The sequence below is a fragment of the Scyliorhinus canicula genome, chromosome 28 (genome assembly GCF_902713615.1).
Source record: "Scyliorhinus canicula chromosome 28, sScyCan1.1, whole genome shotgun sequence".
NCBI classification, from domain to species: domain Eukaryota; kingdom Metazoa; phylum Chordata; class Chondrichthyes; order Carcharhiniformes; family Scyliorhinidae; genus Scyliorhinus; species Scyliorhinus canicula.
This window is the reverse complement of record NC_052173.1, coordinates 7,904,338-7,930,386: the sequence shown is the minus strand read 5'-3', so window position 1 is coordinate 7,930,386 and position 26,049 is coordinate 7,904,338. Positions and strand designations below refer to the sequence as shown.

At 51.4% G+C, this 26,049-nt stretch overlaps 1 protein-coding gene across 1 annotated transcript in view; it reads left to right on the top strand.

The window, feature by feature from the left end:
• The window catches only part of LOC119958198 (vitamin D3 receptor-like), a 107,703-nt gene that overhangs the window by 43,490 nt on the left and 38,164 nt on the right, over positions 1-26,049 (top strand). The window contains 2 exon segments of the mRNA XM_038786574.1: positions 5,057-5,241; positions 12,638-12,779. Coding sequence (XP_038642502.1) covers positions 5,057-5,241; positions 12,638-12,779 — 327 coding nt within the window.

Here is a 26,049-nt window from a genome sequence, read left to right as displayed (position 1 = left end):
GTGTACACACCCCACCCTCTGGTCGCCGATATGTCCCCGGTGCTGGGGCCCAGCCCCTGGGTGTTTGGCTGTTGGCCGCTGCGTGTGTGGTGTTGCCTCCTGCAGTGAGGCATCATGGGATACCTGGCAATCACTCCCACATGTTATATGGCCCGACCCACCCACAGGAATCCCCTTGGGAGGTAAGTGGTTACTTAACTACAATTGCCAATTCCCTATGAGCAGCCTTCAGTCCATATGCCTGAGCATCTGCGGCCAGTGAGAGTTATGCTGGTCGGTGGGGCAGACGGCCTAGGGTTGCACCCGGCACGGAAGCACACGGAGGGGTTGGCAGGCGGACCTGGAGTGCTGAGAGACCCATCTCTTCCCCCAACCCGGGGGGCACCCCCCACCCCCACTCCGCTAACCCCTGCCGCCCCCCACCCACCAATGGCGGGCCACCCCTGACCAAGACTGGCTCTCCCACCCCTCCGGGCACTGGCGCACCAACCCCAGGGCCCTGGGCTCTATGCCTGAGAGTGAAGATGGCTACTCACCTCCTCGGATCCCCACAGCAGCCCTTCCGCCAGGTTCACGTTTTTAAAATATGTATCAATCAGCACCCGTGTAAGCATGTGCTGGGGAGGCTGTTAGATCACGGGGGGCCGTTAGGTAGCAGGTCGTTCCCGTTAATTGTATGGAGATTGGGCTTAAGTGGTGATTATTGGTTTCTTGCCACGCCACGGCGGGATTCTTTAGCCAACCAGAGTGGGCTGCTTAGAATGCATACAGATCAATGGCCTCGTCTCATTTATATCGTCTCTTGGGTTTTATAGAATTGTTGAAGGAAAACAGAAAACCAAATTTTTAGTCGGAACAGTTTTTCTTTGCTGTGGACTCTCGCTCAACAGAATATGGGTTGAAAGTGTCGAAATATTTTCCACATAAGATCCTTACAATTGGCAGAAAGAGGAACCTTCCATTCCATTCTTTTGGACTAGAGTCTGCACCGCACTTCAAAGGATTCAAATTTGTTACAGTTGCAACGCATTCTTTATCCAAAAGGGAGAGGAGAGCAGTCACTTCCGTTTTGTTTGTACCTTGGGAAAGATCCAGGGAACTTCAACACCTGGCAAACTACAGAGAAACCTTTAACCGCTAATTGACCTCAACAAATGTCTATTTTAAACAATTAGACTTTGTAACCTTACAGGAACAGGCAAGGTTACATATCGCTGAACTCCAATAGAAGAATAATGTGTTACAGTTTATCACTCATCTCCTTATCCTGTGACCTGACCACACCAGATTCATTAGTTCAAGGTCTAAGTTGCTTAAAGAATACTTTTCACAGGTTGTATGAGTGGAAAATATATTTTTTGTCTGGTTAATTATTTATTCTTTTGTAAGCGTTACTTGCACCAGATACAATTTTCTCACCTCGTAACACGTGGACATATCTTTCATACTGTAGAATGTCCATCAATCAAGTGACCATGGGCGGAATTCAGCCCAAAAATATCTTTGGGCGTGATCCACACTGCGCCAGAAAAGCAGCGTGGGCGATAGAAGCCGGGAGACCCTGCTCCCGGGATCTACCTGGTTCCTAACACCTTGCGAGATCTAACACAATCTCGCGAGCAGTTCCGATGTAAATCCTGCCCATTGTGGGTGGGATCACTTTTTAGCAAATCTGCATATTCGAGTGCGACAGCTAATCTCACTTTAATGTGCAGTTTCCCGACACACCTGAGGCGTTGGGATCTATCCCCTTTGCCTCCGAGAACTCGGGCGAGTGCTGTTCAGTGCTAGTCTCCACAGACAGGGACCAGGCAGAATGGCACTCGTGCGGGTCTCCCAGGGGATCGGAGGCCCCCAGGTCTATGCCCTTTTGGCAGGGAGGCACCACCAAGGTGCAAAGCTGATATTTTTTATGTGCTAGCGATCGGGTTGGGGTTGCCCTGCCCAGGTGTTTGGACCCTCCCATAGTGCATTGGGGCTTGGGGGAGGGGGATGGGGGTTCAGGGCCACATCAGGGGCCTCGAGATTGGGGCACCATTTAAACATGGCGTCCCAAACTCTCACTACACTGAGGAGGTCCAGCGATCAAGGCTCCTCGGTGTAGAAAACAAGGCTGTGTGCACCTCGGCTGCACGTTCCCCACTGAGTCCCCCTATCCAAAGCGATGGATTAATAAGTGGATCAGGGGTTATGGGGAGAAGGCAGGAGAATGGGAATGAGAAAAATATCAGCCATGATTGAATGGCGGAGCAGACTCGATGGGCCGAGTGGCCTAATTCTGCTCCTATGTCTTATGAAGTGGCATTTTATAGCCATTTGTTTCTCGACACTGCGAGCGCTCACTACGGGACTTTGTTCCCTTTCAGTTAAATCGCGCCCTTTGTGTCATGTTTGGCGGGGTTTTTCCCGCGGGCTTTTTGGGGAGATCCACATCGCTATTCACCCACACAATGACCGGAATTCTCCGGTCGGTGCGTTTCACTTTTCCTGCCGGCAGCATATCCCAGCCCACGGGTCACCTGGAGGCGTGGACTGGTTTCAATGGGACATAGTCAATGCACATAGTCATTTTTGGGGGCCGAGGGGATTTTCTCCCCGGTTTAAGCCACACAATGGGGAGCTGAACTCCAGTGAGACCAGCTCCTCGGAGATCGGGCCGCCATTTTGAAAGGATGCCCCAATCACACCCCAACCCACAGACCATGTCAATACACACACTTTTAAAATAAATTTAGAGTACCCAATTAATTTTTTCCCATTAAGGGGCAATTTAGTGTGTCCAATCCACCTAACCTGCACATCTTTGGGTTGTGGGGGTGAAACCACGCAGACACGGGGAGAATGTGCAAACTCCACACGGACAGTGACCCAGAGCCAGGATTGAACCTGGGACCTCGGCACCGTGAGGCAGCAGTGCTAACCACTAGGCCACCGTGCTGCCCTCCCCAACATACACCTGGCCATTGCCCCACCACCAAGTGAGGACTAAGGAGTCGCTGAGGGCCCCCCCCCCTTTTCAGGGTCCCCAGCCTTCAAGAATAGAATTTACAGTGTAGAAGGAGGCCATTCGGCCCATCGAGTCTGCGCCGGGCCCTTGAAAAGAGCACCGTACTTACACCCACACTTCCACCATATCCCCATAACAGGTTGGCCAGTCAGGCACCGACCAGAGAGGAACCCGGTCGGGGTCTGCCTGGAAGTGTAAATATACTGTTCATAAATAAAACCTTGTTCTTATTTTTACTCAATGTGGACTCCCTGTGTTCTTATTAAAGCCTCGCTCTAAACTCTCCCCCTCCTCCAAACTCTCCCCCTCCTCCAAACTCTCCCCCTCCTCCAAACTCTCCCCCTCCAAACTCTCCCACAGCCCTCCCCTCCCTGCATCATCACCGAAGCTAAGACAATCGCAGAGGACGACCAGGGCCCCCGATCGACTTATTGCTTCGTTCTGAACTGTAAATAAATTTGTAAATAGTTGTGACGTAACAAGGCAAAACACTGTACTGATGTATACCGGGTACCTCCATAACCTTAACCTCTACCACTGTGAAATGTGAAGCCACCACCCTGCTGGACTTTTTTTAAACAGGGGGTGAATGTGGTAGTCGGTATTAGAGGTATTACGGTACCCTGAATAACACTGTTAGACCATTGGTGTGGGAGGTACCTGAGACTGCTGTTTCATTGGTGAAGCCTGCCTGCTGGATCCGCCCAGTAAGGCAGAGTATAAGAGTCGGTGTCTCCCCAGCAGCTGCATTCTGTACCTGTGCTGCTGGGGGAAACATCTAGTGCAATAAAGCCTTCAATTGTACTACAATCCCACTTCTGGAGTCATTGATCATGCATCACATATATACATTCATGTGCCTCGGAATGAGATGCTTTGGCCTGGAGTTTCTGCCCCTCCTGCCGGCGAGATCGTTCAGCCCTGCCAAAGTCTATGGAGATTTAAATGGCTCAACATATCCACCACAGGGGAACCCGCCGTGGCAATGCTGGAAAATCCCGGCCTTTGTTGTTGGGTGCTCTCTTTGCTTTACCTTATCTGGAATATTAGACAGGATTCTCCGCTCCCCCAGCTGTGTGTTTCCCGGTGGCGTGTCATCTGCTGGGGGCAAGATTCTATCTTCCTGCCACTCGCCAACGGGATTCCCATTGAAACCATCCCACACCGCTGGGAAACCTCCAAGAGGGGGTGAAAAGTGAATCCCAATGGTCGGAGAATTCCGGCCAATGCACGTTTGAGTCACTGGGCGCGATTCTCCCAACCCCGCGACGGGCCGAGGTGCGGAGAATCGGGGCTCTTGGCGCGGCGGCAGTCGCGGGCCGCTGTACACGGCGGGGCCGCCGATTCTCTGGCCCAGATGACCCGAGCGGCTGCACAGAAAAAGCAGAGTCCCGCCGCGCCATCCACACCTGGTCGCTGCTGGCGGGAACTCTGTGCGAAGGGTCGGGGGCGGCCTGTGGGGGGGGGGGATCTCTGATGGGGTCTGGCTCGCAATCGGGGCCCAGTCTCTTCCCCCCCCCCCCCCCCCCCCCCCCCCCCAACCCCGGCCCACTTTGTTGGCGTCTGGCCCCAGATCCCCCGCGCCATGTTGCGTCGGGGCCGGAGCGTTCAGTAAGGCCACCGTGCATGCGCGGGTTGGCGCTGCCCCCAGTGCGCGCCAGGAAGTGAAGCTGGAGCGGCATGAGCCGCTCCAGCGCCGTGCTGGCCCCCTTTGGGGGACAAAATCGGCACTGCCCGCGCCCGTTTCTCGCCATCGTGAAACACGATGGCGCAGACACTCTCCCGCGATTGGAGAATTGCGCCCACTATTCTTGCGGCACCTGGAAAAGATGATGATTTCTCTCCATCTTTCCCTTCATATCAGCCTGTCTTTTTCCATGCTGGGTGTGTTGTGATGAAGAGATTTTATTTTTTTTGGCTCAAATATTGAGCCCTATAGTGTTGGTGTGTAGTTGTCTGAAACGTGTAAAGGGCTATAACATTTTTTTTTTAAAGTTTCAGATAGTTATTATTCTCTTCACTTAAAATGTTTCCCTTTTATCTGCTCAGTTATTTTAACAGATGAAGAAGTTCAGAGGAAAAAGGAGATGATTTTGAAACGAAAAGAAGAAGAAGCAGTAAAGGAGGCTAAGAAACCAAAGTTGTCAGATGAACAAGAACAACTGATTGCCTTATTGCTTGACGCCCACCATAAAACTTACGATTCATCATATTCGTTCATGGCACAGTTCAGAGTATGTATCTCGGTCAAGACCAGGCACACAACAAAATTTGTAATTCCTTACAGTGTAAATCTATTTTTGATAGATATAGGGCAAGAGATAACAGGCAATATCTGTAGGAATTTGGCATCAAACTGTCTACATATTTCCACACTCGAGCATTGCACATTGATCTGGGGGGTTGTATTTGGAAGGGACACCCATTAAAATCTTCTTAGACTTAGTTTTGCATGATGTTCCAATGCCGTAAAAACTATTAACATTTAAAGCGACATTTGAATATCTGGTAACCAGCTGAAAGAAACTGCGCCTCAGAGTTTCACGTTTTAAAATAAAAACAAACTTTATGAAAACATAGACAAAGCAAGCACGGTAAATGTAACACAAATAGTTTGTCATAACTTAAACTGTAAACTGAGTCCAGAAATTAGTTGACTTTAATTTTGCGGGCGGCACGGTGGCACAGTGGTTAGCATTGCTGCCTACGGCGCTGAGGACCCGGGTTCGAATCCCGGCCCTGGGTTACTGTCCGTGTGGAGTTTGCACATTCTCCCCGCGTCTGCGTGGGTTTCACCCCCACAACCCAAAGATGTGCCGGATAGGTGGATTGGCCACGCTAAATTGCCCCTTAATTGGAAAAAATAAAAAAATAAAAATTTTGCTGCAGTCTTCAAAGAATTTACAGTGCAGAAGGAGGCCATTCGGCCCATCGAGTCTGCACCGGATCCTGGTCAACCAAGGTCAACACCTCCACCCTATCCCCATAACCCAGTAACCCCACCCAACACTAAGGGCAATTTTGGACACTAAGGGGCAGTTTATCATGTCCAATCCACCTAACCTGCACATCTTTGGATTGTGGGAGGAAACCGGAGCACCCGGAGGAAACCCACGCAGACACGGGGAGAACGTGCAAACTCCGCACAGAGAGTGACCCAAGCCGGGAATCGAACCTGGGACCCTGGAGCTGTGAAGCGATTGTGCTGTCCACAATGCTACCGTGCTGCCCACAAATTATCCAGCTATTATCCAAGGTACAGCGTTTCCTGGGATCCTTCTGTTATCTTGTGGCTCAGAGACCCTACAACTTTTGTTCAAAGCATCATTACTGTGGCCTTCTCAGCTCAAACCTGGGCCTCACTATGTTTGTGCACAAGAGGGACTTGTTGTTGGCAGGACCGGAAGATTCCACCGGCGGGAACGGCTGGAAAATTTCGGCCATTATCTTGAGTTCCCGCATCAAACTCCATTCCCTCTCCCTGCACCTGTCTGAGCTGAACCAGGCCAGGCGCAACTACGCCAAGTCTGGGTAACCACCATCCTCTGAGCTTTGCATGCCAGCTTGAATAATGGACAAACTGAAAGGTCAGCATTGTGAGTTCACCAGGTGCTGCATTTTGACTCGAGATAACCTCTGTGACATTGACCGAAGGGCCATCTGTCCTGTGTGTCAAGCTGTACTGAATTTCTGATCAATGCCAACTTCAACTCGGACGTGTGAAAACCATGTGGAAAAAGAAGAGAAGCCTGATCTTTCTCAACAGCAACAATAACATCCAAAGGCAGGTTAAACTTGAGATGTGAGGCCTATGGTCTGTGCACAGTCCTCTGTGCCCATCCTTCGCATGGGCCGGAGAAGGGGGGGGTGGCCATGCACATTGGGGTAGGCATCTCCCTTTCCGTGACATTACTACGCGTTGTCACTTCCCACCTGGCCATCTCCCCCTTCATCAGGCTCCTCAATTCTTCACTGCCTAAATCCCGGGACATACCTGAGTTCAGAGGGCAGGTCCACTTCATCATGGGGAACACTTGCCATCCTAGCAGTGTCTACGACTCTCTCAAGCAGGTTGGCCAACAGCTCTCGAGGATAGGACTTTCTCCCACTGAGTGCTGGAAGTCCCACACTCACTTCCATAAGGCCACACGGAGTGTTTAATTGCTCTGGGACAGCCTTGATTAATGAGGGTCCGCTGGCGTCCAGCATTTCTTCCACAGGGTTGGGGCAGAAGGAGAGAGGGAATGAGAAGCACTCACTGCAACTGACTCCCCACATCATAAAGGTCAGCCCTCTGTTTTTCAGATGAGACATAGATAGATCGTTTGTAGACTTGGGCAGAGAAATGGCAAATGGTGTTTAATCCGGACAAATGTGAGGTAATGGATTTTGGTAGGTCTGACATAGAGGGAAAATATACCGTAAATGGTAAAACTCTTACGAATGAACATTGCTTATTGTCACAAGTAGGCTTCAAATGAAGTTACTGTGAAATATAGAAAGTCATAGAGAAATGGGTGTACAGGTCCACAGATCTTTGATGGTGGCAACACAAGTGGACACGGTAGTCAACAAAGCATACAGAATGCTTGCCTTCATTGGACGGGGCATTGAGTATAAAAACTGGCAAATCGTGCTGCAGTTGTATAGAACCTTGGTACGGCCACACTTGGAATATTGCGCACAATTCTGGTCGCCACACTACCAGAAGGATGTGGAGGCTTTGGAGAGAGTGCAGAGGAGGTTTACCAGGGGCTGAATAGACTCGGGACTGTTTTCATCAGAAAGACGGAGGTTGAGGGGTGACCTGATAGAGGTCTACAAGATTATGAGGGGCATGGATAGAGTGGATGGCCACTCTTTCCCAGGGTGGAGGGGTCAGTCACCAGGGGGCATAGGTTTAAGGTCCGTGGGGCAAAGTTTAGAGGAGATGTGCGAGGCAGGTTTTTTACACAGAGGGTGGTGAGTGCCTGGAACGCGTTGCCAGGGGAGGTTGTGGAAGCAGATACATTAACGGCGTTCAAAAGACATCTTGACACTTTTTTAAAAAATAATTTTTATTGAAAAATTTTGAATTTATACAACAACATCAAACCATACTAAAATACCAACAATAACAGTAATGACAACAATCATGAACCTTCGCCCCTCCTCAATGAACAACCCAACATATTAACAACAGCTTAAATTAACACAATGTTAGTTACATAACCGTAGCGAAAAAAAAATAGAAACTATAATAAGGAACACCCCCCACCCCACCGGGATTGCTGCTGCTATTGACCAAGATACCTATCTTTGAGCCAGGAAGTCCAGAAAAGGCTGCCACCGTTTATAGAACCCTTGTACTGATCCTCTCAGGGCAAATTTGACCCTTTCCAGCTTTATAAATCCCGCCATGTCATTGATCCAGGTCTCCACACTTGGGGGCCTCGCATCCTTCCACTGCAGCAAGATCCTCCGCCGGGCTACTAGGGACGCAAAGGCCAGGACACCGGCCTCTTTCGCCTCCTGCACTCCCGGCTCCACCGCAACTCCGAAAATCGCGAGTCCCCACCCTGGTTTGACCCTGAATCCAACCACCCTCGACACCGTCCCCGCCACCCCCTTCCAGAATTCTTCCAGTGCTGGGCATGCCCAGAACATATGGGCATGATTCGCTGGACTCCCCGAACATCTGGTGCACCTGTCCTCACCCCCAAAGAACCTACTCATCCTAGTCCCGGACATGTGGGCCCGGTGCAGCACCTTGAATTGGATGAGACTAAGTCTCGCACATGAAGAGGAAGAGTTGACTCTCTCCAAGGCATCCGCCCAAGTCCCGTCCTCTATCTGCTCCCCGAGTTCCTCCTCCCATTTAGCCTTCAGCTCCTCCACTGACGACTCCTCTACCTCCTGCATTACCTTATAGATGTCAGACACCTTCCCCCTCTCCGACCCACACCCCCGAAAGCACTCTGTCCATCGTCCCCCGCGAGGGCAGCAAAGGGAATCCCTCTACCTGTCGCCTAGCAAACGCCTTTACCTGCAGGTATCTGAACATGTTCCCTTGGGGAAGCCCAAATTTATCTTCCAGTTCCCCCAGGCCCGCAAACCACCCGCCAATTAACAGGTCCCTCAATTTACTGATGCCCACCCTTTGCTACCCCCTAAATCCCCCATCCTTGTTCCCCGGAATGAACCGATGATTGCCACCCAATGGAGCCTCCATCGAGCCCCCTGTTTCCCCCCCTATGCCGTCTCCACTGTCCCCAGATTCTTAGGGTCGCCGCCACCACCGGGCTCGTGGTAAACTTCTTAGGGGAGAGCGGCAACGGCGCCGTTACCATGGCACCACTCGTACCTCTACATGACGCCATCTCCGTTCTTTTCCACGCCGTCCCTCCCCCCTCCATCACACATTTACGCACCATTGAACATCTTGACAAACACATGGATAGGATGGGTATAGAGGGATTCGGCACAAGGAAGTGCTGAGGGTTTTGGCCAGGGTTGGTATCATGACCGGTACAGGCTTGGAGGGCCGAAGGGCCTGTTCCTGTGCTGTATTGTTCTCTGTTCTTTGACATTAGACTGAGCTCTGCGCAGCAGGTCGGCACGGTAGCACAGTGATTAGCACTGTTGCTTCACAGCTCCAGGGTCCCAGGTTCGAATCCCGGCTTATCAAAACAACCATGGTAAAAACCCAACAACAACAACCACCCAACTACAAAAGCAACTACAAAAACAAAAAAAGCAAACAACAAAAAGGAAAGAGATAACACCCCCCCCCCCCCCCCAGGCTAGGACCCCTCCTAGCCGCGCGCCCCCCTCCATAGCACTCCAGTGAGCCAGCTAACTTCTGCTGACCCTCGCGACTCCTGCCACACCTCTGACCCCTCCCCATGTGGGGCTACTCCTCCTCCGTGCCCCCCCCCACCTCTTGCGCGGGAAAATAACAACCAGCAAAGGCCCGCGCTTCTCAGCCCCGACCCCGCCCCCATCACCCCGCATCACGGGAAACCAGAGGAAAGCCCGCGCTTTCACCCTGCCCAACCCCGCCTCCTCTAGGGCAACTCCCATTGCCGGTCACCACCACCAGCTCCCCGCACTCCCAGTTTACCTCCCTGCCCGAACCCGTCCACCAGACCCATACAAAAAGACATCGCCCCACCCACCCTAAAACCAACACACATCCTGCATGAAACAGAGAACCCCCCTCCAAAAAAAAATATATAGACACAGTTACATTTACATACAAAACCCCCATCCCTGACCCTCAGTTTGAGTCCAATTTCTCGGCCTGCACAAAGGCCCACGCCTCCTCCGGGGACTCAAAATAATGGTGCCGGCCCTTGTAGGTGATCCACAGACGCGCCGGCTGCAACATGCCAAACTTCACACTCCGTCTGTGGAGCACCGCCTTCGTCCGGTTGTACCCAGCCCTCCGCTTAGCCACCTCCGCACTCCAGTCCTGGTAGATCCGCACCACCGTGTTCTCCCACTTGCTGCTCCGCTCCCTCTTGGCCCACCTGAGCACGCACTCCCAGTCAACGAACCGGTGGAACCGCACCAACACCGCCCGCGGCGGCTCATTCGGCTTGGGCCTCCTAGCCAGAATTCTGGGCCCCCTCCAGGTCCAGGGGCCCCTAGAAGGACCCATCTCCCATCAGCAAGTTCAACAAAACGACCACATAGGCCGGCAGGTCCGGCCCCTCCGTGAGGCCCAGGATCCGCAAATCTTTCCGCCTCGACCGGTTGTCCAGCTCCTCGAACCGTTCCTGCCACTTTTTATGGAGCGCCTCGTGCATCTCCACCTTCCCCGCGAGGGCCGCGGCCTCATCCTCCCTTTAGAAGGCCTGCTGCTGCAGCTCCCGGATTGCGGCCCCCTGGGCTGTCTGAGTCTCCAGCAGCTCTCTGGTGGTAGCCTTCAGCGACTCCAGCAGCTCCACCTTAAGCTCCTGGAAGCAGCGCAGAAGAGTCTCCTGCTGCTCCTGCGCCCACTGCCTCCACTCCTCGAGGGCTCCGCCGGCCGCCATTTTGTTTCCCTTCCCCTGCTTTTCCAGGGGCGCTGCCATCGCTTTTCTGCTCACCCCACTCCTGGTCCGGACCATAGAACCCTGGGGATTTACTGCAGACCTCTTCCCACGTCGGGAATCGTCGATAAAGCTCCGTTGGGGGCCCTGAAAAGAGCCCCAAAGTCCGTTTCTAGCGGGAGCTGCCGAACGTGCGGCTTAGCTCCGCATAGCCGCAACCGGAAGACCTCTGTGTGGAGTTTGCACGTCCTCCCAGTGTCTGTGTGGGTTTCCTCCGGGCGCTCCGGTTTCCTCCCACAAGTCCTGAAAGACGTGCTGTTAGGTGAATTGTACATTCTGAATTCTCCCTCTGTGACCCGAACAGGCGCCGGAATGTGGGGACTAGGGGCTTTTCACAGTAACTTCATTGCAGTGTTAATGTAAGCTCACTTGTGACAATAAAGATTACTATTACTATATAAACATTGAGAGATGCCCTCCCTGGCACTATTTGAAAATCAGAGGCGGAATTCTCCGACCCCCCGGCGCTGCCTCCCGAATTCGCCACCCCCTGAGATTTGGCGGGGGCAGGAATCGCGCCGGTCGGCGGGCCCACTGCGGCGATTCTCCGGCCCGCGATGGGTCGAAGACCTCCGGACCGCGATGGGCGGGGGGGGCGATCTGACCCCAGGGGGTGCCCCCACGGTGGCCTGGACCGCGATCAGGGCCCACTGATCGGGCGGGCCTGTGCCGTGGGGGCACTCTTTTCCTTCCGCCCGTCACCATGGCGGAGGCGGAAGAGACCCCCTCCCCTGCGCATGCGCCGGTATGCCATCAGCAGCCGCTGACGCTCCGGCGCATGCGCGGACTGGCGTGGCACCAAAGGCTGTTGACGCCAGCCGGCGGCGTAGGAACCGCTCCGACGCGGACCTAGCCCCTCAATGTGTGGGCTTGGCCCCTAAAGGTGCAGAGAATTCCACACCTTTGGGGCGGCCTGACGTCGGAGTGGTTCACGCCACTCCAACACGCCAGGACCCCCAGCCCCGGCGGGTAGGGGAGAATCCCGGCCCAGATGTCTTCTCCAAATGTCTTGGACAATATTCACCCTTCGACAGTACAACCAAAAACAGATTAATCAATCATTTATCATATCGCTGTCTGGTGACAGCACGTCGGCGCAGTGGTTAGCATTGCTGCCTCACGGCGCCGAGGTCCCAGGTTCGATCCCGGCTCTGGGTCACTGTCCATGTGGAATTTACATGTGTCTCCCCGTGTCTGCGTGGGTTTCACCCCCACAACCCAAAGATGTGCAGGGCAGGTGGATTGGTCACGCTAAATTGCCCCTTAATTGGGAAAAAGAAAAATTGGATGCTCTAAATTTATGGGGAAAAAATCATATCGCTGTGCACAAACTAACTGCTTAGAAAACAACTTAAAAGGTGCTTTGTTGATTGTGAGGCAATTAGGCCTGCCATGGGATGTGAAAATTTGTACATCTCTAATGGTTCTTGACACAGCAGGCAAAATGGAAAAAACAACATCTCATTCTGACGGCCTCCTCTTCCCTCTCTTTGCTGTGCCCATAAACTGTAAATGACAATCTTGGAAATAACTTGCAATTATCATTCTGTTACAGCCACCAATACGGGAAGAGTCTAAAATGGATGAATCTGATCAGTCCTCTTCGACCAATCCATCACAGAATTGCTGCACAGCAGATTCTTTTGGTTTTAATTTCTTCAGCTCTGCCTCCTCAGAACTTTGCAGCCCATCCATAGGTATGTCATTTTTACAAAGTATTTGTAACATAGAAACAGACCATTTAATGCAGCAGATTCATGTTAGTGTTTATGCTCCACACAAATCTCCTCCCACTCTTCTTCATGTAACCCTATCAGCAAATCCTTTTTATCGTTTCTCATCAAGTGAGTATCTAACTTCCCCTGAAAAGCAACTCGATCGCGCCCTGTGGTAGCAAGCTCCACATTCTGAACACTTTCTGGGTAAAGAAAATATTCCTGAATTCTCAATTAGACTTATTTGTGACTGGATTATATTATGTGGTTCCCCTAGTACTTAACCACTCAGGGGTCGCGCCTCCCCAAAGGTGGGGAATTCTCCCCACCTTTGGGGCCCTGCTGGGGGTCGGAGAATTTTGCCCCAGATGGGTATAACCTCGCAATTTTGATTTAATCTTTGTAAATTTTTCTTGCACCTTCTCCAGCTCCTCTATGTCCTTTCTATAATATGTTGACCAGAACTGTTCTCAGTACTCCCAAGTGTGACCTAATCAATGTTTAATACTGCTCTGCTTTTCAGTTCTTTCCCTCGCGAAATGAGCTCCAGTTTTGTTTGCGTTGCTATTTTCAGAGATTGGGATTCTGTAACCCCTGATGCCTCTCTTTCTCAATCCCATTTAGACATTTATTTTCCAAAGATTACGTGATCTCCTTACTTCTCCAACCAAAATGTAATAAGTATTTCTTCAGTTTTGCCCTTATTTCTTTATTCATTTTTGGTAACTTATTACTAATTAGCTTGATATTACGGGCGGGATTCTCCCTTCTGACGGCAGAGTGTTGACGCCGTCGTAAAAGCTGGAGAGTTTAACGACGGTGTCATCGGACCGCGAAGTGTAGCGATCCTCTGCCCTATAGGAGGCCAGCACAGCACTGGGGCTACCCACGCCGCTCCAGCTGCCGATACCGGCGTCAAATGGGTGCCACGGGTCTGCGCATGCACGCTGCGACCAGCACGCATGCGTAGTGGCTTCCTTCTCCGCGCTGGCCCCGACGCAACATGGCGTAGGGCTACGGGGGCCAGCGCAGAGCAAAAGTGGCCCCCACCAGGAGAGGCCGGTCCCCCGATCGGTAGGCCCCGATCGTGGGCCAGGCCACGGTGGAGCCCCCCACACCCAGGCTCGGACGCCGCCTGCTCCCCCACCAGGCCGCCCGACAGGATGGACGCCGAGGTCCCGCCAGGTAAGACCAGATGTGAACGCCGCCGGCGGGACTCGGGCTTTTTTGGCGGCAACTCGGTCCATCCCGGCCGGAGAATCGGCGGATCGGCATTGGGGCGGCGGCGCGCGAATCACGTCCGGCCCGGCGATTCTCTGAACTGGCGCGGGCTGAGAGAATCCCACCCTACGTTTTAGTGAGATATATCATAGAATTTACAGTGCGGAAGGAGGCCATTCGGCCCATCGAGTCTGCACCGGCTCTTGGAAAGAGCGCCCTACCCAAGCTCAACACCTCCACCATATCCCAATAACCCAGTATGGCTGGAATTTTCTGGCCGTTGCAATTCACTTTTCCCACCCTCGCCGGCAGGTTTCCAGACGGTGTGAGGTGGCTTCAATGGGAAATCTCATTGATAAGCAGCGGGAGTAGAGGATCCCGCTGTCAGCGAACGGCGTGCCGCCAAGAAATATGCGGCTGGGGGACCGGAGAATTCCGCGGACAAATGTTTCTCACTGCTGTTCTCTTTCTTTCTTTGTAATTTTTAAAAGATTACCTTCCCTAATTCCAGTCTCATCCCTATAAAACCAGCCTTTTCTAATTTTGTACCTTGGCCTGGGACTTCTTTCCTTCTCAGTCTTAATATTGAACTAGATTCTCCGGTCCCCCAGCCGCATGTTTCTCAGCCGCGCACCGTTCGCTGCTGGTAGGATTCTATTGTCCCGCCGCTTGTTAATGGGATTTCCCATTGTAACCATACCGTGCCGCCGGGAAACCCACAGGTGGGAGTGTACTGCCGGCAGGAAAAGTGAATCGGAGAATTCCAGCCCTTATTAAATGATCAAATGGGTTACTTTGTCAAACTTCTTGAGTATTATTGGAGCTGCGCTCATCCAGGCAAGTGGGGAGTTTCCATCACACCCCTGATTTGTACCTTGTAGATGGTGGACAGGCTTTGGGGGGGTCAGGAGGTGAGTTACTCTCCGCAGGATTCCCAGCCTCTGACCTGCTCTGGTAGCCACTGTATTAATACAGCTGGTCCAGTTCAGTTTGTGGTCAATGGTAAACCCGGGATTACAAGTTCAGTAGTACCAGTATTGAAGGGGCATGGTTAGATTCTCTCTTTTGGGAAGCCTGGCAGCTGTGTGGCATGAATGTTACTTGCCACTTATCAGCCCAAGCCTGAATGTTGTCCAGTTCTTGCTGCATGTGGATATGAACTACTTCAGCATCTGAGAAGTTGCAAAAATGCATTCTGACATCCCCACATTTCACCTTATTTCGGAGCTGAAAATTGTTGGGCCTCAGTTTGGGAAAGTCCAGTGATTTTTTAAATTATTCATGAGCTTCACTGGCTGGGCGAGCATTTATTGCCCATCCTTAATTACCTTTGAACTGAGGGGTTTGCCAGAGGGCATTTCAGAGGACATATAGAGTCAATCACATTGTTCTGGAGTCACGTGTAGGCCAGATTAAGTAAGGGATGGCAGATTTCCTTCCCTAAAAGGATTTTAGTGAATCAGATGAACCATCAGCAACGTTTTTAATAACTTTTAATTTCAGATTTTCAATTGAATTCAAATTCACCATTTACTGTGGTGGGTTTCGAACCAGGTCCCCAGAGTATGACCCTGGGTATCTGGATTACTCGTCCAGTGACAATGCCACGGCACCATTGCCTCCTGGGGCTCAGGTGATGGACTCCAACAACTAAAACCAGCTTTCTTTGTGCTAGGTATGACACCAACTAGTGGAGACTTTTCTCCTGATTCCCATTGACTTCAGTTTCACTCGGGCCCCTTGGTGCCACACTCGGTCAAATGGTCCCTTGATGTCAAGGGCAGTCACTCTCACCTCTGGAATTCAGCTCTTTTATCCATGTTTGGACAAAAGCTGTTATGAGATGAGGAACAGAGTGGCTCTGGTGGAACCCAAACTGGGCGTCAACGAGCAGGTCATTACTGAGTAAGTGTCACTTGATAGCACTGTCGACGACACATTCTAACACTTTGCTGATGATTGAGAGCAGACTGATGGGGCAGTAATTGGCTGGAACAAATACAGAAAATACTGAACAATCTCAGCAGGTCTGAGATTGGAGAGAGAGGGAGCGAACGTTTTGAATCTGGATGACTCTTTATCAAAGCTGGAGAACTGGAAATAGGGTCAGATGGGGGGGGGGGGGGGGGGGGGGTCTGGATAGAGGGTCAGCGATAGGTGGAGATTCACAAATATATCGTGGGCAGAAAGACAAAGGGAATGTAAATGAGGTGATTGAGGCCCATAAAGAGATTAGAATGTGTGAATGGCAGAACAAAGGTCAGCAGAGTGTCAAAGGGCAACTAGGAACAGGAACAGTAATTGGCTGGGTTAGATTTGCCCTGCTTTTTGTGGACCGGACATACCTTGGGCATTTTCCACGTTGTTGAGTAGCTCTGTGTTGCAACTGTACTGGATCAGCTTGGCTAGGCGCATAGCTATTTCTGGAGCAGAAGTCTTCAGTGTACTTGCCCAGATGTTGTCCTGGCTCAGAGGCTTTGCTGTATCCCATGCCTTCAGCCGTACCTTGATACCATGTGGAGTGAATCAAGTTGTCTGAAGACTGAAATCTATGACAGTCAGGACCTTAGAAAGAGACCGAGATGGATCATCCACTAAGAACTAGGAGCAGGATTGGGCCATTCAGCCCCTCGAGCTTGCTCCACCATTCAATACGATCATGGCTGATCTCCTCTCGGCCTCAACTCCACTTTCCTGCCCGTTCTCCATAACCCTTCAACCCGTTACTAATTAAAAATCTGTCCATCTCCTGCTTAAATTTACTCACTGTACCAGCATTCCCTGTTCTCTGGAGTAGCGAATTCCACAGATTCACCACCCTTTGAGAGAATTTCTCCTCATCTCTGTTTTAAATCTGCTGCCCCTTTTCCTAAAACATTCTAGAATGCCCCACAAGAGGAAGCATCCGCTCCACGTCTACTTTGTCCATACCTTTTATCATCTTGTAAACCTCAATTTGATCGCCCCTCATTCTTCTAAACTCGAGAGAGTATCGGCCTAAACTGCTCAATCTCTCCTCATACGACAAACCCCATGGGCGAAATTCTCCCCCCCCCACGACGGGTGGGAGAATAGCGGGAGGGCCTTCCCGACTTTTTTGACGCCCTCCCGCTATTCTCCCCCCCCCCCGCCGAAATCCCGACACGAATCGCTGCCGCCGTTTTTTTACGGCCGCAGCGATTCACAGCTGTTAGAAGGGCCGAAGTCCCAGCCCTTTACGACCTTTTTACGAACGGCAAACACACCTGGTCCTGCCATTCGTAAAAACGTCGTGACCACCTGGAAAAAAATAACCATGGCACCGATTGGCACGGCAGTACCACGGCCGTGCCAAGGGTGCCATGGGCCCGCGATCGGTGCCCACCGATCGCGGGCAGCGGGCCCGATGCCCGCGCACTATTTGTCCTTTCGCCGCCCCGCAGTATCAATACGCGGGGCGGCTGAGGGGCAACCCGGACCGCGCATGCGCGGGTTTCGCGCAAAAACGCGATGGCGTCACCCGCGCATGCGCGGGTGGAGTCTTCCCACCTGCGCATGCGCGGCTGACGTCATATGACGCGTCAGCCAGCGCTAAGTCCGACAAGCGGGCTTAACGATTTTCGTTAAGCCCGACTTGTCGGGGCCTCCGACGTCGGGCTGCTAGCCCCGACGGGGGACCAGAATCGGTCCCCCGTCGGGAAGGGGCGCGATGCCGTAAAACCCGCCCGGGTTTTACGGCAGTTTGACGATTTCTCCCGTTTTGGGAGAATTTCGCCCAATATCTCTGGAATCAATCTAGTGAACCGCCTCTGAACTGCCTCCACTCTGCACCTCTGGCTGAAGATGGTCACAAATGCTTTAGCCTTGTCTTTTGTCACTCAAGTGCTGGGCTCTGCTATCATTCAGACTATCAACAAATATTCACTATGAGCCCATTGACTCCCATTTTGCACCTCCCCGGCCTCAGCAATTTCAGATGGTATCTCTATCCCGGTTTAATTTCCTTTTTTTTGAAGGCTTTATTTTACTCTCGTTTATCTATTGTTCTTACATTTGGACAGCAGTTGTTCACCTTTCTGCCATTTACATCTCCAGACATAGTTTTGTTTCTTTACTTGTCCCATTACCACTCCCTGGAGCTTTGCACCACTAACCCTTTTATCATTTCATCTCCCACGCCTTCGAACCTACCATAGACCTTCCATTTTGGCCTTTTTCCCATACTTCCCCATTTCATTTCCTTAAAACCTATTACATTCTTAACTTTTCCCAGTTCTTATTAAAGGTGCTCGAGCTGAGGGGTCGGCATGGGAACGTATGGAGGCGGCTTCATGCAAGGGCACCAGTTTGGGGGCGTTGGTAACTGCGCCTCTGTCGTTCCCGACGTTCCGGTACTCCACCAGCCCCGTGGTGGTGGCGGCCCTGAGAGTCTGTGGGCAATAGAGGAGACATGTGGGAGCATCGGTCTGGTCCCCAATCTGTAATAATCACCGGTTTGCCCCGGGAAGTATGGATGGGGGGTTCCGGTTATGGCGGAGAGCAGGGATTGAGAGGATGGGGGATATGTTTATAGAGGGGAGCTTTCCGAGCATGAGGGCGCTGGAGGAGAAGTTTGGGTTGGCGAGTGGAAACAAATTCAGGTATCTGCAGGTGCGGGACTTCCTATGTAAACAGGTGCAACCTTCCCGCTCCTACCACTAAGGACAGGGTAGTTTCCAGAGGGTGGGTAGGAGAGGGGAGCGTCTCTGACATTTACAAGGAACTTATGGGGTCAGAGGCGACGCAGACCGAGGAGCTGAAGCGCAAGTGGGAGGAGGAGCTGGGAGGAGAGATAGAGGATGGTCTCTGGGCGGACGCGTTGAGTAGAGTCAACGCGTCCACAACATGTGCCAGGCTCAGCCTGATACAATTCAAGGTCGTTCATCGGGCTCACATGACAGTGGCCCAGATGAGCAGATTCTCTAGGGTGGAAGGCAGGTGTGCGAAGTGTGCGGGAGGACCAGCGAACCACGTCCACATGTTCTGGACATGTCCGAAGCTTGGGGATTTTGGCAGGGGTTTGCGGATGTCATGTCTACGGTGTTAAAATCAAGGGTGGCACCGAGTCCAGAAGTGGCGATTTTCGGATTGTCGGAGGATCCGGGAATCCAGGAGGAGAAGGAGGCAGACGTTCTGGCCTTTGCTTCCCTGGTAGCCCGGATACTATTAGCTTGGGGGGACTCAAAGCCCCCGAAGTTAAAGACCTGGCTATCGGACATGGCTAGCATTCTCTGTTTGGAGAAAATCAAGTTTGCCTTGAGAGGGTCAATGTTAGGGTTCACCCGGAGGTGGCAACCGTTCGTCGACTTCTTCGCGGAAAATTAATTGTCAGCAGGGGTGGGGGGGTTAGTTTAGCTTAGAGTAGGGGGTTAATAAAGGTAGGACCTGTAAGGGAGGGAGACGGCTTTTGCACTATGTTTATAGATTCATGTAACATTGTTCATTTTGTTGTTGTTACAATACCAAAAATACCTCAATAAAATGTTTATTAAAAATAAAAGGTGCTCGAGCTGAAATGTGAACTCTGCTTCTCTCTCCAGAGATGCTGCCGGACCTGCTGAATTTATCCAGCATTTTCTGTTTTTATTTGTCTTCGTTATGTAACCATGTATTTTTTTTTTATAAATTTAGATTAGCCAATTATTTTTTCCAATTAAGGGGCAATTTAGCATGGCCAATCCACCTACTCTGCACATTTTTGGGTTGTGGGGGCGAAACCCACGCAGACACGGGGAGAATGTGCAAACTCCACACGGACAGTGACCCAGAGCCGGGATTAAACCTGGGACCTCAGCGCCGTGAGGCAGTTGTGCTAACCACTAGGCCACCATGCTGCCCATGTAACCATGTATTATAACCCCCACGAGATCCACAGGGACAACCCGATCGAACTCCCCGTAGGGCTCGTGTAGTATGAGCTCCCCCGCTGAGGGGGCAGAGGCCCAACAGCGAGCTTGTTAATTCCCCGAGATAAAAGCGGACCCAGGAAGCAGCCGGCTTCTCAGGGTGGTCCTGGCTGGAACTTGGACTGTTGCTTAGTTGCTGTATTTCCTAGCTGTGAGTAGCATTACGATCCCAGACCAGACCGCAATATAGCTAGGATACTGGACCGAAACACCATTATTTGATAAGACTGTGTGGAAAGAACACTTTACTCCAGATTGCACACAAAAAATAGGGATTTGGTATTTTAAAACAAAACTTTATTCTAAACACAATATTAAACTCTTTAACGTCACACCTGAAAATAGCTTACAATTATTCCTTAAACAATACCACTTGGTTCCCAATTAAACAGCAAGAAAGGAAAAACATACAGCTCTCAATCCCTTCTACATCCCAAGGTCACAGATTAACACTTGCTTCCAGAACAGATTTGGCTCCTGTTCAAACCCCTGCAGACTCTGGCTGAATATCTTCAAAAATCTGTTTCATCTGGTTTGTTTCAGTTTCCCCCTTGTCCTCTGACAAGTCTGCACAGCTTTAAATACCATTAATCTTTTTTAACTATCCTCCTGTGAGAGTAAAAGACTTTGGGTGCGATCTAACAGAAATATTTCTGGGCTCAATCTACCGACCACGCTGGGCCAGAAAAGCAACGCGCCGCGACACAATGTGGCCGGAAAATGAAGGGAGATCTTGCTCCCGGCATCTACCCGGCTCACCACGCCTTTGTGAGATCTAACGGGATGTCCTCGGCCATCCCCGCGACCTTCAGGGCCCGTTCCTCAGAGGGGGTGAGGACTCTGATGTCCGGCACCCCGACGCCTGTCTGGACCCTCTCCTGTCTTTTGTGGGCCAGCTACTCCTGCGGGGACAGAGCGGGCATCGTGAGCTGCACGTATAGTTCATCGTGACGGGGGCACAGTTTGCGGTGGGGGGATGGGGGGAGAATGGGGTGTATGGGAGATGGGGAATATGGGGGTTGGGGTGTATGGGCGATGGGGAGTATGGTGGGGGATAGGGTGTATGGAGAGTATGGGGGTGATGGGGAATATGGTGGCGGGAGGAGGGCCGGCGTGATCGGTACTGCTGGACATGGGTTTAAGTGCTGCTCTCCCTTGTTAATGGCCGGGGGGGGGGGGGGGGGCTGGTGAGCGCAGTCCCGACAAATCAGCCGGCGAGACAGTCATCTGGCGTGAAGCCCGTGGGGTCTCATTTAGTGGACCAAATAATATTAGATACTAGTGACGGTCTCGCCATGTCGAGCATTGGGTAACTCACGGCAGTTCCTGCTCGCTCCCACACTGAGAAACTGTTCTATTAAATCACGCCCTCAGTCACTCACCAGTTTCGCCCACACATAATTTTTCTTCATCACTGGGAACTGAACTCGCTGGCCAGACCTGCTCCTCAGAGATCGGGCCGCCATTTTGAAAGGGTGTCCCGATCACTAAGTGAACTTGCGGGTCCCCCCACTCATGGGCAATGTCACCCCCACACACATGGGCATTACCCCGCAACCCCCCAAGTAAGGCAAATAAGGACACCCCACTATGTGGTCCCTGGGGACCCCCCTACCTCAGAGCCCCACATATCCTCTAACAAGCCCCCACCCCCTCCCCCCCCTCCAGGACCCCTACCCGCCAGCCCCCTAAACCTCTCAGAGGCCCCTTCTTACCTGCTTTGCCCCCCCCCACCTTCCATATACCCCTCCACCCTTCTTTCATCAGCATGCCTCCCCTCAGATCCTGAAACTTGGCAGTGCCACTGTGGCACCTCTCCACCCTTGCACTAACTCCCTGGCAGTGCTCCTGCTGGCTTGGCAGTGCCAAGGTGCCCACGTTCTGGGGGGGGGGCAGGGGCCCACCCTGCCCTAACCCTGATCCCCCAGGGGCTTCTGATGGTCTGGCAGCCCCCACCCCCCCGGGTGCTGTTACGCCTGTGGGACTAGGACTGAATAATGCCCAGCTGGGGTCTCCCTGGGGAGGCAGTTAGATGGCGAGAGACCAGTCGATTTTGGGTGAATAGGCCTTAGTAGGTTTAAGACCTACTTAAGTAAGCACAGCTTGGTCATAACCATTGTGGGTGGCATCTTGATCTCGACTCCTCGCGGGGTGACTGGTTGTCGGGAAGCCCACGGGAGACATCACCCGGCATCTACCAGTCACGCCGCGCTCCCATTCAAGTGCACGCTGCCGGTAGATCTCACCCCTTTACTTGTGGTCTAAAAGGAAGCAAGATCAAAGTTCTATTCAAATCTTTCTCAGAATGTCTGAATACTTTAGCTCCATCCAGCAATTACATCATCTCCCCAAGCTGAAAACACATTAACTCCCCAGGTACTCCCCCTAGTTAAACAACAGTGCATTAGCCCAGACTTTTAACTCTGGTCAATTTCACCTCTGGCTCCTAAAAGCTTTCTGGTCTTGCAAAACAAGATTCTTTTAAAAACATGACTACTGCAGTCAAACACACTCTAACCCTTAAATTCCCAAATTTTATAATCCAATATATCTAAAATCCTGCATTCGTCACAGTAGGAAATCAACTACTTTTGACTCAACGTTTCCGGATTCCTCATTGACTACAATACCATGTTCCAATTGCTTCTGCTCCATCTGATTCCTCATTACGGATTATGGCCTCCAGTTCTTCCAGTTTATTTTGGATACTGAGTGCATTTCTGTCCAGGCAGTTGATTTGCAACAGGCTTTGAATTCCTTGGTCAACCAAAATTTCCCACTTAGTGAGTCGTCAATTTCAGCTGTTCGGGTGGACCAGGGAAAAAAAGCGGGAGGGCCAGGATTCTGGTCCATCCCCCTCATTCCATGAGATGCTTCCTTAAGAATGCCATTCAAAGAGACTTCAGGAAAGGTTAGCTGTCTGTTCCTTTACTTGATGAGCGGTGTTGGTATGGAAAGGTGGTTCCGTACTAGTATTGTCACTAGATTAATAATCCAGAGACTTTGGGCAAGATCTGGAAACCCGGGTTAAAAAATCTGGAATTAAACGTCTAATGATGACCATGAAACCATTGTCATAAACCCCATCTGCTTGACTAATGCTACTTATCCTGAGCAATATTTGACTCCAGATCCACAGCAATGTGGTTGACTCTCAAATTGCCTCTGAAATGGAGGGGTAGGGATTGCCAATAAATGCTGACCCACTGACGCCCACATCCTATAAATGATTTTTTAAAAATCAGAAGTAGTAAGAGACCATTTGCAATTTCTGAAAAGAATTTGTGTGAATAGATTGAATTTTAAACCAACATGGGAGGCTCCGAAGCCGAAAAGGAAAGTGAATTAAATCTGAAAGATGCTTGCCTGTTTTTGTGCTTGGTAATCAGTCCCACGCAAAGTCTGTGGAATTTGGCTTGTAGGTCTGAGCGCACTCCATGTTCAACTCCACAGAAATAGTTTTTGTGCTACAAGCCCCATTAAAAATTATGTGAGCTACAACGAGCAACGTGATGAATTCCATCTGATCGTCTGCAATACAGCTGCTTATTCACTGCGCATTTATATGAAACAGTGACTGCGCCGAGTGAATGATGCAGAGCTCCTTCACTTGAAGCTCGTGGCCTGATTGATGAGATTTATATTTTTCGTGCTGTGTTTGCTTTCCCAAACAGAACATTGTCCATTTTTTTGTTTCTGCCACTTGCTGTTGTTTTTGCACAGTTCAGCGCTCCTTTGGTGCAGCGCTTCCACGGCAGTATTCTTATTGCCAGCACTGAGCCCCTTCAGCTGCAAAACCAGGACTAAGCATGTCCATTCCGTCAGGCCTAGCCCTGGCTGTCTGGAATTTGGAGAAGGAGAAATTCCCGCAGAGGGAGGAACGGCAAAGCGTGTTTGCATTTCAGGTGCAGAACACCACCAACAGGCAGCCCAGGAGTGTAATCCAACCCAGTTACAACGACACATGTCATCTCCACTTCTCCAAGTTGTGTTGCATTCAGGATGCACAGAAATTGAGTTTCTTGTAAAGTGGAATTAAATGAAGGTGGCCGAGTGGAACACCTCTTTAAAAAAAACAGCCCTGCCTTAGATATAGATAATGCTTTATGACGGCCGTGATTTAATGGAAAGGTTTCGAAGTCTGGTAGAGAGGGGAACTGCCGCGAGCTTCCCGACGCTCGGCCCGATGATGCCGCCGCTGCCATAAAATGTTAATTGGACCAATGAACGAGGACCCACAGGCTTTCATGCTACAACTGACTGCCCCGCCGGCTGATTCACTGGGACCGCACTTGCCAGCCCCTTGCTAACAAGGGAGAGCAGCACTTAAACCGCTCCTGTACAGCCAACCCCCTCAGCTCACAGCCAAGTCATCGAGGAGACCAACCCCACGATTCGATGATGCCGATCTGGCCAGACTGTTGGTCAAAATCAGACAGGGTGCCCTGTTCCTCCGAGGGTCTCGGAGGGTCAGGCACAGGGCAGCCAGTGCCACCTGGCAGGAAGTGGCAGCGGCCATCAGTTTGGGGAGCATCACCAGGAGGACTGGAACCCAGTGCCATAAGAAGGTCAATGCCCTCCACCGGGCCGCACAGGTGGGTTGGCATTGACCCCCTGGCACTGGCCCCACCTGTCTTTCCCCCCCCCCCCCCCCCCCCACCCCCCCCAACAGCATGCGCCGGACAGTGCCCCTGCCCAGCACAGTTCCGTGCCCTGGCCCATCCACGTCCAGCAACGTCGCCCATGCCACCCCCCCCCCCGACTCCTGGGGGCTCCCCCACCCCACCCTCCGAGCACCGGGGCACCAACCCCAGTGTCCCCAGGCTCATTTCCCAGGAGCAAAGATGGCTGCTCACCTCCTCGGATCCCCACAGCAACCCTTCCGCCAGGTTCACATTTTTAGAAAGGTATATGAATTGACACCCGCGGAGGGGGTTAGATCACGGGAGGCCGTTCGATAGCAGGTCGCTCCCATTAATTGTATGGAGATCGGGCTTAAGTGGTGATTATTGGTTGCTTGCCACGCTATGACGGGATCCTGATTTCACCAACAGGCGTGTGCTGGTTAGATCACAAACTAATCGGCGCCAGGCACGGTTCTCATTTTTGGCTTCACCCGCAATCTAATGGCCTCACCGTGCTCTCGCATAAGCACTTTGCCGCCATTAAATCCCACCCACATCTTTAAACTGTCTCCAAGTATTTTATATGCACTGAATGAATTTGAAGTACAGTGATTGCGTGTCGGCAAATGGGATAGACATTTCGCACGCAGCAATAGAAATCACCAATTGATCTGTTGTTTTATGATGTTGCTTGAAAGAGGAATGTTAACCATGAAACCAGGGAAGCATTCCACTCTTCAAGTCATGCACGATATCTTTGACATCCACCAGAATGGAGAATGGAACTTAATTGAACATTTCATCAGAAGCTGACATCTTCATCGTGTCTGCCCTCAAACTTTGCTTGGCACGGATTATATCCTCACTTTTCAAATTACCACTGAGGTCTCCCATCCCTTCTCACCCCCACCCTGCCACAGCTTCCACAACTGTTTGTTCATTTGTTGGGGCGGTGTCAGTAGGCAGTCTTGGTGATGGAGCAGACGTGTGGTCAGAAGCTCATCTCGCGGTCAAATACAACACCGAGGTTGCGAATGGTTTGGCTCAGATTCAGAAAGTTACCAGGATGAACACCATGGTCAAGGAATGAAGTTTGTGGTGGGACCAAAAACTCTGGCTTCAGACAATAAATTTAACTCTTCTAACTTCAGGAGAGCAAAAAAGGTGACAAATAATAGAAAGGAGAATGTCCTTTCTTTAAGGGTGTTGTACCTTAATGCGCGCAGTACACGGAACAAGGTAAATGAGCCTGTTGCGCACATTGAAATTGGCCGGTATGATGTTTTGAACATAACAGAGACGTGGCTGCAAGGGGATCAGGGCTGGGATCTAAATATCAAAGGACAGGCAGATGGGCGAAGGGGGCAGGGTTGCATTGTTAGTAAGGAATGAAGTTAAATCGATAACAAGGAGCAATATAGGATCAGAAGGCATAGAATCTCTGTGGGTAGAGTTGAGGAATCGCAACAGTAAAAAGACCCT